The sequence below is a fragment of the Sarcophilus harrisii genome, chromosome 3 (genome assembly GCF_902635505.1).
Source record: "Sarcophilus harrisii chromosome 3, mSarHar1.11, whole genome shotgun sequence".
Lineage (NCBI taxonomy): Eukaryota > Metazoa > Chordata > Mammalia > Dasyuromorphia > Dasyuridae > Sarcophilus > Sarcophilus harrisii.
The window spans coordinates 566,274,523-566,290,014 of record NC_045428.1 but is presented as its reverse complement, the minus strand read 5'-3'; the positions used below and the strand labels follow the sequence as shown (position 1 = coordinate 566,290,014).

The window sequence follows — 15,492 nt, the reverse complement described above, 5'->3', positions numbered from 1 at the left end:
GGAACATTGCTCTGGCTGGGACAGTACTGGTCATAATCATCATTATCATCAGCATCTTCACCATGTACCATTTCTATTGCATTTTCCATATTTTATCTCATTCATTCCCCTAACAACTCTGCCTGCTACTCTATTATCCTCTTTTTTTTTTTTTTTTTTTTTTTTGCAAATGAAGAATATGAGCCGAAATGACAACCACAGTTGGCGTTTGAGTGCATAGTTAGCTCAGGTCTCCCTTACTCCAAGCCCTGTATCCCATCTGCTGTACCACCTAGCTATCAGGAAGTCAGTCACTTAGTCAGGTAGCAGTTATTAAGCTATACTGAGTGCAAAACATGATGCTAAGTGCTGGTAATGCAAAAAAAAAAAAAAAAGCAAAACTATGGTCTCTTTTTTCAATGATTGCACATTTTAATGGGGAGACAGCATGCAAAGTAGGTACATATCCACATTGTAAATGGAAGGTAGTCTCAGAGCAAAGAGAGCTGTATCAGAGACCTTCCCTCCCAGCAAGCGGTATCTTATCAGTAGTGTCCTTGGAACTGGGCCAGTCACAAAATCCCTCTTTAACTTGGAGGACTCTTAACTTTTGCTCTGGAGACTTAGCTTCCTCTTTCATTCTATCCCAACTAGAATTCCTTAACTTCACCTCCTCCTTTATAACACAGTTTCTTAAATTGTGGCTTATAACCTCATATGCAGTCTCATAATTGAATGTGTGGGTTGTGAAATTATGATTTATTATCAGTAAATGTTTGATTTATATACCTATTTTATATATCTGTATACTTCAGGTCTATCTATTCTGTATACCCTGAGGAAAAAAAATTCTCAGATGAAAAATGGTCACAAGTGGAAAAAGTTTGAAGACCCTGTATGGGATCTCATAACTGAATGTGGGGACTATGAAATTATGATTTATTATCATTAAATGTTTGATTTGCATACCTATTTTATATATCCATATACCTGAGGTCTGTCTATCCTGTGTGCCCTGTATATCTAAAAGAGGTTACAAGTGGAAAAAATTTGAAGATCTCCATATGGGATCTCATAACTAAATGTAGAGGTTGTGAAATTATGATTTATTATCAGTAAATGTTTGATTATATACCTATTTTTTATATCTCTATACCTGAGGTCTATCTATCCTGTGTACCCTCTATATCTAATTAAAATTTCTCAGGTGAAACGTGGTCACAAGTGGAGAAAGTTTAAGGGCTACTTGATCCATATAGTAATGTCAAGGATCAACTTAGTGCTAGGTTGTCCTGCTAAAAGTGGAAACTCCTATGATTCCCTTCCTTCCCACTTTCCTCCACTGTGGGAGGAGTCCAGGATGGGATGCGACCATGGTTGCTTTTAGGAAAGCTGACAGATTTGATCCTCGTCCAATCAACCCCAACTAGGTAACACTATGTACCCTTTCCACACAGAATTTGAACATGACAGTGGCTCAAGATTGGTGCCTTGCCTTACAAAGGCTGATGAGGGTGAAGGAAGAGGAAATCCATTCTGCTAATAAGTGTCGTCTCCGTCTCCTGCTCCCTGGAAAGCCAGACAAGTGAGTAAAGGATTTGAGAGGGAAAGTGGTTTTTAATTTAATTCTGTTTAGCCAAGATTTATTAATTCATTTGTCCCATAAGCATTTGTTAAGTACTTATTTTTCCAACAAGCATTTATTACGCACTTGCTCTGTACAAGACACTATACTGGGTGCTACAGATAGGCAAAAATAAAAGGGTTTGCCCATGAGGAGCTTAATACATTCAAACTGAAGGAAACAGCATTATTTAGATATACCTACAGGGTATCTACAAAGTAGTTATACAAGGTATATTCCAATGCAAACAGTGTAAGTATATAGCCGTTAATTATTTATCATTTGATCAAGGCTGGCTTTTGCTTCAAAGCCGAGACTCTGTGTCTGGCTGGACTCCAGCTTGGAACAGTATCCTTGAGGTTTTTCAGGTGATATGAATGGGAAAAGGGAAGCAGGCACCTGGGAATCATCCTGTTCACTGTCTCACCCTGGAAGAAAATAGCTCACATTTCTAGAGTGCCCTCAAGATTTTTCACAACCACCCCATGATGCCCTGTTTTTTAAAAACTAAATTTAACAATCATCAATAAATATAAACATTTTAATACATCAAGGGAATTGTATGCATCATGAACAGTTATTTATCTTTTATATTTTCATATTTCACATTTAATGTGGATGTTCTAACATTGCTTATGCTTGTCTGTGTTCTTTTGAACTTCCTTTCTCTGTTGTTAATTTTTAATGGGTTGTAGATAGTCTTTTTCCTTTATTGAAGTATTGGTATCACCATTTCCCCAAATTGCCCTTCCTCTCAGCACAGATGATAACTCTCCTTTGTAGCATCTCAGTTATTCATGGAAACCAAATCCATCTGTTGGCTGTATCTGAAAAGTCTGGGCCATCACTTTGCTGCCACTGATTGAGGAAAAGAGTTAAACAAGTTGTGGGACATGAATGTAAGAGATTAATGAAAATGGGGGAAATGAAAAGTATTGGAAGATTTACATGAACTGATCCAAACTTCAATGGGAGACATGTTTCAATATCAGCCTTTTAGAGTCACCTAATTAACTGTGTTGGTCAGAGTTGCTTTCAGGTGGCTTCCTTTACACCAAGGAAATCATCGAATCAGTTGTTCCCCAGGTTCTACTGACTTCACTTTGCCTAAGTTCATACAAGTTCTCCATAAGTGTCTGAATCTCTCCCATTTTTCCTTTCTGGTGGGACAATGATATTCTCATTCACAAACACACACACACACATGCTACATTTTATTCAGCCATTCCTCAATTGATAATCACCATGTGACTTTTAGTCTTTGTCCCAGCAAAACATGCTTCTATAAGTAGTTTCTTACCTATGGATGATTTCCTTTTTTTTTTTTTTTTTAAATCTTTCTGGGATATTGAATTAGTTCTATTTTTCCATGTGAGAAAACTGAACCTCAAAGAATAACTACTAAGTTTGCCCAAGGTCACACAATTAGTGATATTAGGCTGAGATTTGCACTTATTTTCTTTGGTTCAGTGGTCTTTTCACTATACTGTATCAGCTTTCTTTTCCCTTTAAAATCTTCGTTCATATTCTTTCATTAAAATTTTTTTATTGTTATCTTTGGTTTTTGATCATTACATTTCCCAATTTATCTATCCCCTCTCTCCAAGAGAATTGCTTTTTATATCTAAGTGAGAACCTGAGTCAGCAAAGCTAGCCACAGATGACCTTATATGCAGAACTCAATAATCATAGTCCTCTACTTCTGCAAAGGAGGAAAGAAAATGCATTTTTATAGCTCTTCTTTGTGACCAAACTAATCCATTTTGACTTCATTGGCTTTGGTTTTGATTATTTTGTTGTTATTCTTTCCATATATATTGTTATGGTCATGATTTATGTTGGTTTCTGATTTTATTTTATTTGTATAAGTTCATAAAAGTCTTCGTATACTTTTCCATTTTCCCCATTTTCATATTCTCTTACTGTGTCAGTATTTTTGTTACATTCATGTTCCACAATTTGTTTAGCCATATCCTCAATCAATAGGCAACTATCTTGTTTTTAATTCTTTTGTACTGCAAAAAATGCAAAAAAATATTCTGGTGTGTATCAGAATTTTTTTTTGATCTATGATTTCTTTGGGGAAGTATTGACTAACAGTGGAATCATCCTGGGTTAAAGAGTATAGATATTTTTTTTTGCTCATTTTCTTATCTTAGATCCAAATTGCCTTCCAGCAAGTTTGGAACATTTCCCAGATATACCAGTGCCTTGCTTGTCTTTCCACAATGCCTCCAGAACTGACCATTCTTATCTTTCGTCATTTTTGCCAACTTTCTGGATGGGAGGTGGAACCTCGGGGCTTTTTTATTTGAATTTCTCCCATTACAGTGATCCAGAGCCATACGTCATATAGTTGCTAATAGTTTATGTATTTTTTTTTCTTTTTGGCTCTGTTTATTCATATCCTTTGAGTGCCTAGCCATTGGAATATTATGTTGATTTTCTGCTATTCTTTTAATGTTCTTTTTGATGTTCTGCTGGCATGTTTTAAAAGTCAGCCCTGCAGAAAGATGTATCTGGATATAGGATTAGGGCCTGAGCTAGTGGGGGCCCCTCTTTAAGAAGTATTAAGTGATAGATTAGAAGCATGATGGGGGAGAGTTGGAGGTGAGGCTAAACGTTAAGTATAGCCCAGGCCTATGATGTGGTGGAAATAGTATGTAATATTGGAAATCAGTATGTAAAATTGGAACCCAGGTTCTGGTTCTTTTATTACCTGGAGGAGTGATATGAGGGTAAATTTAGAAAGACCTGAGTTCAAATTTTGCCTTTGATGTCATTAATTATTCCTTAAAGTCAATTTCCTTTTCTGTAAAATGGAGGCAATAATACCTTTAATATAAATGTACTTTGCTAACACTAAAGAGCTCTCTACACATGCATTATTATTCTAGGAAGATATAAACTTCTTGATAATAGGGAAAGTTTTCCGTTTGTCTTTTTATTCTCAGTACCTGGCAAAATGTTTTCTGTTTTTTTTTTCTTTTTTTGGAGAGGGGGAATCTAGACCCTTGATTTTTTAAGTGTGAAGAACTACCAGTATGGAATCTCCCTCCACTGAGGGAGAACAATAACTCATTTCTAACTTAACTGTCTTGGGAGGGGGAGGTACCTATAATGTCATATCATTTTGGGGGAGCTCTATTGGGTAATGAGAGGTTTAGTGATTTTATTCATGGTCACACAACAAGTATGTTTCAGAGGCAAGACTTGACATTTGATTTTTCTTTTATTGCCTTGTAAATTGTTGACATTTTAAAAATGCTTGTTGAGATGAATTGAAGTGGCAAAGAATTGGAAATTGAGGGGATACCCATTAATTGGGGAATGACTCAATAAGTTCTGGTATATGCTTGTGATGGAATATTATTGTGCTATAAGAAATGATGAGCAGGCAGATTTCGGAAAACCTGGGAAAGACTTACATGAACTTATGCTGAGAGAAGTGAGTAGAATCAGATCATTGTACATAGTAACAGCAAGACTATATGATGATCGGTTTTGGTAGACTTAGCTTTTCTTAGGAATATAACGATCCAAGACAAATGCAAAAGACTCATGATAGAAAATGCTATCCACATCCAGAGAAAGAATTATGGAATCTGAATGCAGATGCTATTTTCGCTTTTTTTTGTTTTTTTTCTTTCTTGTTTTTCCCTTTTGTTCTGATTTTTCTTTCACAACATGACGGATGTGGAAATATGTTTAAAATGATTGTACATGCATAACCTATATCAGATTGCTTGCTGTTTGGGGGAAAGGATGGAAAGGAGAAAGAGAGTGAAAAATTTGGAATTCAAAATCTTTAAAAAATGAATGTTGGAAACTATCTTTATGTGTAATTGAAAAAAAATACTATTATGTAAAAAAAAGTTGTTTTCTAGATCTTAGTCTCCTCATGTCTTCAATGGGTTAATTTGATAGATGGGGAGCCTGAGCCCCAGTTTCTATTCTCCATATTTAGAAAAGCTGCTTATCTCAGGGGATGCAGTCTGCCACAAAAATGACACTTGCCAAACTCACTACCCCATGCCACTGTCTTCAGAGAAAAAAGAAAATGTAAAAACCCAAGGCGATCTCCCCAAAGGGAAAAGATGTCACTCAGTGCATTGAAGGAAGAAAGAGACTTATTCACATCTCTATTGTTCTCACTCTCCCTGCCAGGTCTGGCCGGCCCATCAGTTTCATGGTGGTTTTTATCACACCCAACCCCCTGAGCAAGATCTCCTGGGTGAACCGTCTACACTTGGCCAAAATTGGGCTCCGTGAGTAATCCAAGGGGAAACAAGACTCTAGGGAATGGGACTGGGAGAAGATGATGTAGGGCACTGAGAAATTTGAGCCAATCAAAATACAAAAATGTACCAAACTTTGAGGATTTAGAAACAAAAATGTAATGGTTCCTACTCTCAAAAAGCTTATATTCTGTTGTGTGCATTCATAGGTATATGTAAGGTAGATAAAAGGAATTTTTGTTGTGTGTGGAAGGGACACCAATTGCTAAGGGATCAGGAAAGTTTTTCATGTAGATGAGGTTTGAACTGAGTTATGAAGCAAAAGAAGGGATTCTAAGAGATGGAGTTGAGGAGGAGACAGTGGTGGGCAAAGGCTTGGGGGATGGAAGATGGGAGATGGCTATCATGTATGAGGAATTTCTGGAAAGTCAGTTTAGCTGGACTCTTACAGGAGATCAATAATCATTGAAGGGAATGTTGGTCTGGGTAGTCACTGGGATGATGAATGATCCATCAGATACTTAGGGGACAAGCCCTTTCCAGAGGTAATGGTTATACTGGATTCCTGTGCTCAGAAGTAAGGATAGAGAATGAAGGTGGGTCAAGGTGGACTGAAAAATGACAAGTTGGTAAAGGTGGCAACGTAGATGATTGGATGGGACATGCAAGGAAATTGTGGGTGTTTCTAAGTAGCCAAGCAGAAACCCAAAGCCAAGTCTTGTGGCTCCAGACTTGTGTTCTGTCCATTGGTCCAAAATAGTCTCAGAGAAACATTCTCAAAATGGATCTTAGAACATAGCATGTGTGCACTACAGGGGGCCTAAGAACTGAGAAGGTGAGAGCTGAAAAGGAGCCTTAGAATAGAGAATCCTAGAGCTGGGAGAAGGACCTTAAAACATAGAATATCAGAATTTAAATAAACTTTGGAGACCACACAGTCCATCCTTCTCATTTTGCAAAGTAGAAGGTCCTCTTCCATCTACATCATTTTGTTTAGTTTTAAATTTTTAAAATTGATTTTGTTTGTTTTAATATAATTTTCATTTCCAAGTATATTCCTCTTTCCAGTCCTTCCCAGAATAGGATTGTCTGATTAAAAAAATTAAAAAGGATAAGAAAGAGAAAATAGCAGTTCAGAAAAATTCACCATCACATTTGTGATGCTCCCCTTGCGCAGAGAAGGGAGAAAGTTCCATTTTTCCATTTGTTTTTGAGGCTGGTCCTGATCCTCATGTTCACCCGGTATTCTCTTTGCTTTTGTTACTGTTCTTTCTATTTAAACTTTTGTCATTGCAAATTGTTTTTCTAGTCTTGTTCATTTACTTTGCATTGGTTCATGTGTCTTCTCTGATTTCTTCATATTTATTGTTTCACACAGTGCAGTAATATCCCATTATGTTCATACGCCACATTTTGTTTTGCCGTTTATTTCCCCGTCAACGGACACTTCCTTTGTTTCCAGCGCTGTGTTAGCCCCCAAAATGTTGCTATTAACATTGTGGTCTATGTGGGACTTTGTTCACCATCTTTAATCTCCTTTGGGTTCATGTGCTTGACCCACTTCTGCCTCAGAGGGATTCTTCTGTTGGGCCCGGGCTCTCGATGATGCAGAGGGGCTGCTTGAGAAAGCGGAGAGTAAGACTTTGAGGTTTGCCCCCATAGTGTGGGGGTTCCCAGGATGTTGAAAGCAAAGCGACTTATCTTCCACAAAGCCAGGGTACCAAATCACAGGGCAGTGTCCCCCTGGCTTGGGCTCCTCCTGGGAAAGGGCAGGTACCCCCAGGCCCAGAGATATAGCCTTGATCTCCTTCTCTGGGAAGGAATCCCTCCCCTTCCCCAAGTTGGTTCAGTTCTGGTTGCCCCAGGCCAGTACTGAGGCTCTGTTTGCATGCTAGCTTTAAAGGCTCTTTTAGGTTTTCCCCTGATAGGCCGGATGAAAGGGGGCTTAGAGCCTGGTGACTGATGGGGACCAATCCAGTCCCGTCTCCTCTCCATTTCCTCTGAAGATGCTCCACTGCCTTATCTTTATGCTGTTCTGCTGCAGCAAAAGTTTTAATGGAAGGAAATTCATTTGAAATCTTATTTGAATGCATGAGTCCCCCTGGGGCTGGAATAATTTGCTTCTTTTATTTTGTTAGTTTGTTTTTATCTGCAGTGCCTGGTTATAGGGGAGGAGGAGGGGTGGGGAAGATTGGGGTGGAATAATATAAACCTGTTAGAAATAAAACACGTTAAAGACATTTCTGAATATAGAATTTTATTTCTTTTTATTTCTTTCTTTTTTTGTTGTTCTGTTCTTCATGCATTCATGCCCCCTATGCCGACCATGTGATGTGGTTAGAGTCTAATACACTCCTGAGTGAGAATGAGAAAAAGAAAGAATCGAGTTTAAGGAGAGAGGAGACAGCTTAGTGTCATGGATGGTGTTGGATATGGCATGAATTTGAAGTCCTGAATTTGAATCCTGCCTTTAACATGTACTGGCTGTGTGACTCTGGGCAAGTCACTTAACCTAAAATGTGTGTGTGTGTGTGTGTGATGCCTCTGAATAAAGAAGTGATTTTTGGTACAGCATCCAGAGATGGAGCCTAAGCTGTGCTGAGCAGGAAGGTACCTTAGAGGCCACATAGTCCATTTTACAGATGAGGAAACTGAGGCACAGAAAGAGGAAATGACTAAGGACATGTGAGTGGCAAAGGCTGGGATTTAAACCCAGGACTTCTCCAAATCCAGCATTCTGTCTGCCACACCAGGATAGAGGGGGTGGAGGATGAAGGAGGCTAGGATGGTCTAGGGACGTTCCCAAGATGGAAAGGTGTTTGGTCCCTGGGACTACCAGCTCCCTTTTTTTGAGGCAAAGTGGATTTTGAAGACACAAATTAAAGATTTAACAGGAGTTAAAAGGAATTTTCTAACTTGTAAAGGAGGCAACTATAGAATTTGAAACTATGAGTAAAGAATATCAATAATAATTAGTATTTACATAGCATAGAAGTGATTTTTGGTACAGCATCTCTGTGGAGCCTAAGCTGGGCTGAGCAGGAAGGTGCTACGGGCTGGGGTACAAAGAGGTAAGAGTCCTCTGAGCTAACCCTGCCACCCCATTTTAAAGACAAGACAATTAAGTATCACTGGGGGAAACTATGTGTCCAAAGTCTCCAGTCTTTCTACCACCAAACCCGCATCTGGTTGTCTTTAGCCAGAAATCCAAGGTCCTCATTGACATCCTTTCCAGCCCCACCTTTTGCCACCCCTTGTGCCCCATTGAAGCCTAGAAGGGCTGGGGGGGGGTGTCCTCCAAATGATGTGCTTGGGCTTGGACAAATCATGTCATTTCTTTGGGTCGTAGTATGTTCCTCTGTACACTAAGAGGGTTAATTTTTTCTAAAGTCCTTTTGAGGTCTACCATTCTCCATTCTGGAGTTCCTCCTAACTCTAATATTCTGTGTTCTAAGTAAGATCCCTCTCGCCTCTGACATTCTATGTTCTAAGGCCCTTCCCAGATCTAATATTTTCTGTTCTAAGATCTCTTCCAGGTCCAGCATTCTATGTTCTAAGATCCTATTAGTTCTAACATTCTGTGTTCTAAGATCTTTTCCAGGTCTAACATTCTATGTTCTAGGACTCCTCTCAACTCTGATATTCTATTCAGCTCTAGTATTTTATTTTCTAAGTCCTCTTTCAGCTCAAACATTTTGTTTTCTAAGACCTTCCCAGCTTTAATACTCCATATTCTAAAACCTTTCCCAGCTCTAACATTTAATTTTAAAATCCCCTTCTAGTTCAAACATTTTATTTTCTAAGACGTTTCCAACTTGAACATTCTATGTTCTAAAACCTATCCCAGATCTAACATTCTATGTTCTAAGACCCTTCCCAGTTCTAACATTCTCTGCTCCTTTTCTTAAGGAAGTTTTTTATTTTCAAAACATATGCAAGGATAATTTTTTCAACATTAACTTTTGAAAAACCTTGTGCTCCAATTTTTCCCCCTTTCCCCTTACCCCCTCACCTAGATGGCAAGTAATCCAATATATGTTAAACATGGTAGAAATATATGTTAAATCCAATATAGGCATACATATTTATACAATTATCTTACTGCACAAGAAAAATAAGATAAAAAAATTTTAAAAAATGAGAAGGAAAATACAATTCAAGCAAGCCACAACAAAAAGAGTAAAAAATTATATAACATTCTCTTTCTAAGACCTCTTCCAGGTCTAACATTTTGTGTTCTAAGATACTTCCCAGCTCTAATATTCTGTGTTCTAAGATCCTTCCTTCCCAGTTCTTAACATTCTCTGTTCTAAGACCTCTTCCATGTCTAACATTTTATGCTCTAAGACTCTTCCCAACTCTAACATTCTATTTTCTAGGACCCCCTCTCAACTCTAATAGTCTATTTTTTAAGACCCTTCCCAGCTCTAGTTTTATTTTCTAAGACCCCCCTTTCCCAGTGCTAACATTCTATGTTCTAAGATTCTTTCTGTCTCTTAACATTTTATGTTCTAGCTTCCTTTCCAGCTCAGCATTCTATATTCTAAGGTCCTTTTCAGGCTGATATTTTCTGCTCTATGTCTTTTTTTTAGCTCTGATATTTGATGTTCTAAGATTCCCTTCTAATTCCAAAATCCTATTTTAGCCCTTCAAATTCTATTCTCATTATTATAACATCGATCCCAGGTCTGAAGCTTCTTATAATTCTGATGTTCACTGTTCTCAAGTCACAAACCTCCTTGACCCTCCTCTGTTCTAATCCCATTTTCAGCTCTGCCCTTTTGTATTCTGGGGTCCTCTTCTTGCTTTCCCCTGATATTACCCAATGTTCCCACTTCCATGTGCTGAAATCTCAGGTGCAGAGGTAGGAAGGAGGTTAGTGTGTGTAGAATGACGAGATTAACCTGGTTGGCGTGTGAGGAACATGCTGGAGAGATGTAGGGGAGCAGTAAGGGGACAATCTCAGAGGAATCACTAATTTTTTTTACTAATGACCATCTTTGAGCAAGAAGGAGCGATGGCTCACCATGGTAATGGCGGAAGGGTTTGGGGGACATTCTGAGGATGCCAGAAGGCCAAGAGCCGAGCCCACAGAGACCCATCTCTGTTACTGGCCCCAAGCTTCAGACTGAACCATTTTGTATGGGCATCAGTGCCAAATGGGCCCTGCTAAATATGGCTTGACACTAAATAAGTTCCCACTTAATGTCAATTGGAAATAACTGCTTTGCCATTCTAACTTGTTCATAATGTCAATTACCCAAGTGAGTTATCAAGGTTCTCTTGCAACAGCTTTTTAATTTGGTCTCAGCCTGCGCGGTTTAGCGCTGGGAACAATGGCCCAGCAGATGGAGAGCCGCCACTAGGTTTCCTTCGAACATGAGAAATCAGAGGCAGGCAGAGGGAGCCATCTGGAGTGAAAAGGTCAGATCATTAAAAATAATAATAATAACAATAAATTGCAAGAGCTTGATAGGAGGTGGGTGAATGGAGCTAGGTAGAGAAAGGGGAAAAAACACTGAGGAAAAGAGGTTTGACAGCTTATGGAGTAAAACACTGTTAGAGCCGCTGATTCCGTGTTCAGAAAAAGGACCCTGGAATGTCCTTTGCCCAGCCCTTTTCACCCTGCTCCCCTGACTCAGAAACCCTGTAGGATTCTTACCAATTCTTCCATCCTTGAAAGTCCAATGCAGATAAAACTCCTTCAGGAAGTCTTCCTAGATCTACTTACTTGATAATAACCTTCCTCTCTTGACTTTTGCTAATACAGTGAATATCTGTTAGTGTTTAATTAATTAATATTAGACTGTAAATTAATTAATAGTAGACTGTAAACTTCCTGAAGGCAGGGACTGTACCATACTAAACTTTATTTTCTTAAAAGATTTACAAAAATCTTTTTTATTGATAATCTTTTATTTTTCATACCTTTATTTTTGAATAAAGGTACCTAGCTGGGGTAATAGAAAGAACAGAGACTCCAAACTCATGAATACCTTCGTTCATATTCAGCCATACATACTTAAGAGCTGGGTAACACTGGGCAGATCACGTAACGTGTCTGCCTCAGTTTACTCATCTGTAAAACAGTGATAGTGATAGCATCTACTTTCCAGGGTTCTTGTGAAGACCAAATGAGGAAATATTTGTGGAAAGCACTTTTCAGGCCAGCTATATAAATGCTAGCTCTCATCATTATTGTTTTTGTAATTATGATAACCTTCCCTTATGGCTTTCTCAATGAGCCATTCCCTGTAACCAAGATTTTAAAAATGCAAACAAAGCAGTTCAGCAGTGTCAAGCAACAACTGATTGTGCCTGACTGTATGCAGTAATGTACACCCATAGTCTGTCACTTTTTGTAAAGATTTGGATTGGAGGTACATTTTCTCAGCCCTTTTCCAGAGCCAAGTTGGTCATGATTTAGATAGTCAGGATTTTTTTTTTTTTGTTTTGTTTTTACATTTCGATCAAATAACAAGCATTTATTAAGCACTTGTGTGTGTCAAGTGTTGTCCTAAGGATACAAAGATAGAATGTGAAATAATTCTGTTTCTAAGGGAATTTATATTCTGTCAGAGAGACAGTATGCAAGTAGGTTTATGCAAAATGAATACAAAATAAGTATCACTAAATACTAGTGGGGAAGCTAGGTGTGTAGTGGATGGATGGATTTCCTGAAGTCAGGAGGACTTGAGTTCAAATGTAGCCTCAGGCACTTCCTAGATGTGTGACCCTGAGCAAGTCACTTCACCCTATTTATCTCAGTTTCCTCATCTGTAAAATGAATTGGAGAAGGAAAAGGCCAACTCCTCTACTCTCTCTGCTAAGAAAACCCCAAATGGGGCCCAAAGGATCAGAGATTACTAAAAAAGACTGAACAACAGTAATTAGGGAATTAGGGAAGAAAGACACTAGGAATTAAGGTCTAGAAGGTGCTGATTGTGCTATACCTGGAAGGAGAGGCTTCCATGAGGCAGAGGAGAGGAAGAAGAACATGCTTTGATGAGGGGAAAGTTAGTTTGAGAAGTTCAGTTCCATTTGTATATCAAGTGTGCACACAGTAGGTGCTTAACAGATGTGTATTGTGCTTAACAAATATTTACAGTGTCTGTTTGCACAGTTGCCTAATAGGAGATAGAATAGTGTACTTGGCTAGGAAGAATTAAGTTAGAATTTTACCTCAGACATTATTAGCTGTAAATGTCATTTTCCTATTCAGAGCCTCAGTTTCCTTGTCTGCAAAGTAGGGGTACTTAACACCCATAGTACCTACATCACAGGCTTGTTGTTAGGCTCAAAGATGATGGAGCGCATAAAAGTGCTTTGTAAACTTTAAAGCACCATGGAAATGCCAGAGACTTCTGTTGTTGCTATTGTCACAAGATAGCTGTTGAATGTGTGAGCAAATAAAGGAATGAATGAATAAATGGATGTGTGGCAGTGTGGTGGGTATGAGGCTGAGAGTAATGAACAGGCTGTTCATATCTTAACAGTATCTTGCATTTGCATAATGTGTGTTAGCTTTCCCAACTTCGTATCATTTTATCCTATTCTCCTGTAGGAATTCATTCAGCCCCCACCTATCCAGTGCCCACTTAGTGCTCTGGCTCAACCCAGATCATTTGAAACTCCTGCTTTCCCTCTCCTTAACCCTTAGAGTCCCTCTTATATGTTTTCCAAAGCCCTTTCATCAGACAAGCTGAAATTACAGTGGGATGTTGGACTATTTGAGTAGCAATAAGGATGGTTTTGAATGATAGAATAGAGAATATCAGAGCTGGGGGGGCCCTTAGAACCCAGGATGTCAGAGCTGGGAGGGCCCTTAGAACACAGGATATCAGAGCTCAGAGTGCCCTTAGAACCCAGGATGTCAGAGCTGGGAGGGCCCTTAGAGCCCAGGATGTCAGAGCTGGGAGGGCCCTTAGAACCCAGGAGGTCAGGGCTGAGAGGGCCCTTAGAACCCGGGAGGTCAGAGCTGGGAGGGCCCTTAGAACACAGGATATCAGAGCTCAGAGTGCCCTTAGAACCCGGGAGGTCAGAGCTGGGGAGGGAGCTTAGAACCCAGGAGGTCAGAGCTGGGAGGGCCCTTAGAGCCCAGGATGTCAGAGCTGGGAGGGCCCTTAGAACCCAGGAGGTCAGAGCTGGGAGGGCCCTTAGAACCCGGGATGTCAGAGCTGGGAGGGCCTTTAGAACCCAGGATGTCAGAGCTGGGAGGGCCCTTAGAACCCGGGATGTCAGAGCTGGGAGTACCTTTAGAACACAGGACATCAGAGCTGGGAAGGACGTTATGATTAAGAATGTCACAATTAGGAGGAACTTTAGGATATAAAATGTGAAGGTGGAAAGGTCTTTAGAACAGAGAATTTCAGAGCTAGAAATGAAGTTTGAGATTACACAGTACAAACCCTTTTTCTTATTGAGGAGTTTGCTGTTCATTTATCCTGCGGTTTATATGAAGTCACATATGTCATTCATGGTAGAATCCAGATCTTTCACCTTTATATCCAGGGTTCCTTGCAATGTGCTTTTCAAAGAAAAAGCTAAATTTAGTGGTAAAAATGACATTTGGGGTTTGTCTGTGGATTTTTATTTATTTCAGTTGTCCCTGGGCATTGGAGGCCTGGCTTTTTCATGAGGCTTTTCCGCATTTTCAATGCAGCTTTTAAATGGAGGAGCTATTTCACCCCCAATACTGGGCTGATTTTGATATTTGCATGAAAATAATGGAGCAAAGGGTAGTCTGGTGTGGTGGGTAGAGCCTTGGAGCTAAAAAGGCCCAATTTTAATCCCAGCTCTTGCAATTCAATGGTTTTATGACTTTGAGCAAGATATTCATTCATCAGTTTATTCATCCATCAAACGAGCATAATAATCTTTATCCAAACTGTGTCCCAGGGTGATGGTGAGGAGAGAGCCACAGACTCCATAAATCACTAAGGAAATGGGAGCTGTCAGCTCTGCCCTCTCAGAACATCGTCATTACCGGACAAGGCAGCTAAGTGGCGTGCTGCACAGAGTCAGGGAAACCCGAATTCAAGTCCTCTCCCAGACAGTTATTAGCTGTGCCAAGCCATTTGACCTTTCTGAGTCTCAGTTTCTTCATCTTTAAGATGGGATAAATACAGCATCTTCCTCCTGGAATTGTAAGGAGCAAATGAGATAATTAAAAACTGTAAAGCTGCAACGAAGTGCTAGTTTTTGTCATCATTATTATTACTAGTATTATTATTATTATTAGGTAGCGATATGGCACAGCAAGTAGAGTACCAGGCTTGGAGTTAGAAAAATGAGTTCAAATCCAGTCTTAGATATTTAGTAGCTGTGTGATCCTGTTTGCCTCAGTTTCCTCATCTGTAAAATGAGCTGGAGAAGGAAATGAGAAACGCTAGCTCTTCCAAGAAAACCTCAAATGGGGAGTTGGACAGGAGCATAACCACTGGGCAACCACAACAAAGGGCAGCTGGGGAGTGCCCTAGTGACCAGAACCCTGAACCTGGAGTCAGGAAGATCTAATCAGGAAAGAGGGGGCAGCTAGGGGGCACCATCCTTTACAGAGTATCAAGTCTAGAGTCAGCCTCCTGAGTTCAAATCTGGCTTCTGTTACTTAACAGTTGTGTGACCCTGGCTATGTAACTTCACCATGTCTGG

At 39.6% G+C, this 15,492-nt stretch overlaps 1 protein-coding gene across 1 annotated transcript in view; it reads left to right on the top strand.

The window, feature by feature from the left end:
- Window positions 1-15,492, top strand: part of ARHGEF10L (Rho guanine nucleotide exchange factor 10 like) — a 219,278-nt gene that overhangs the window by 141,098 nt on the left and 62,688 nt on the right. The window contains 2 exon segments of the mRNA XM_031962751.1: window positions 1,437-1,564; window positions 5,771-5,871. Of these exon segments, the coding sequence (XP_031818611.1) occupies window positions 1,437-1,564; window positions 5,771-5,871 (229 nt within the window).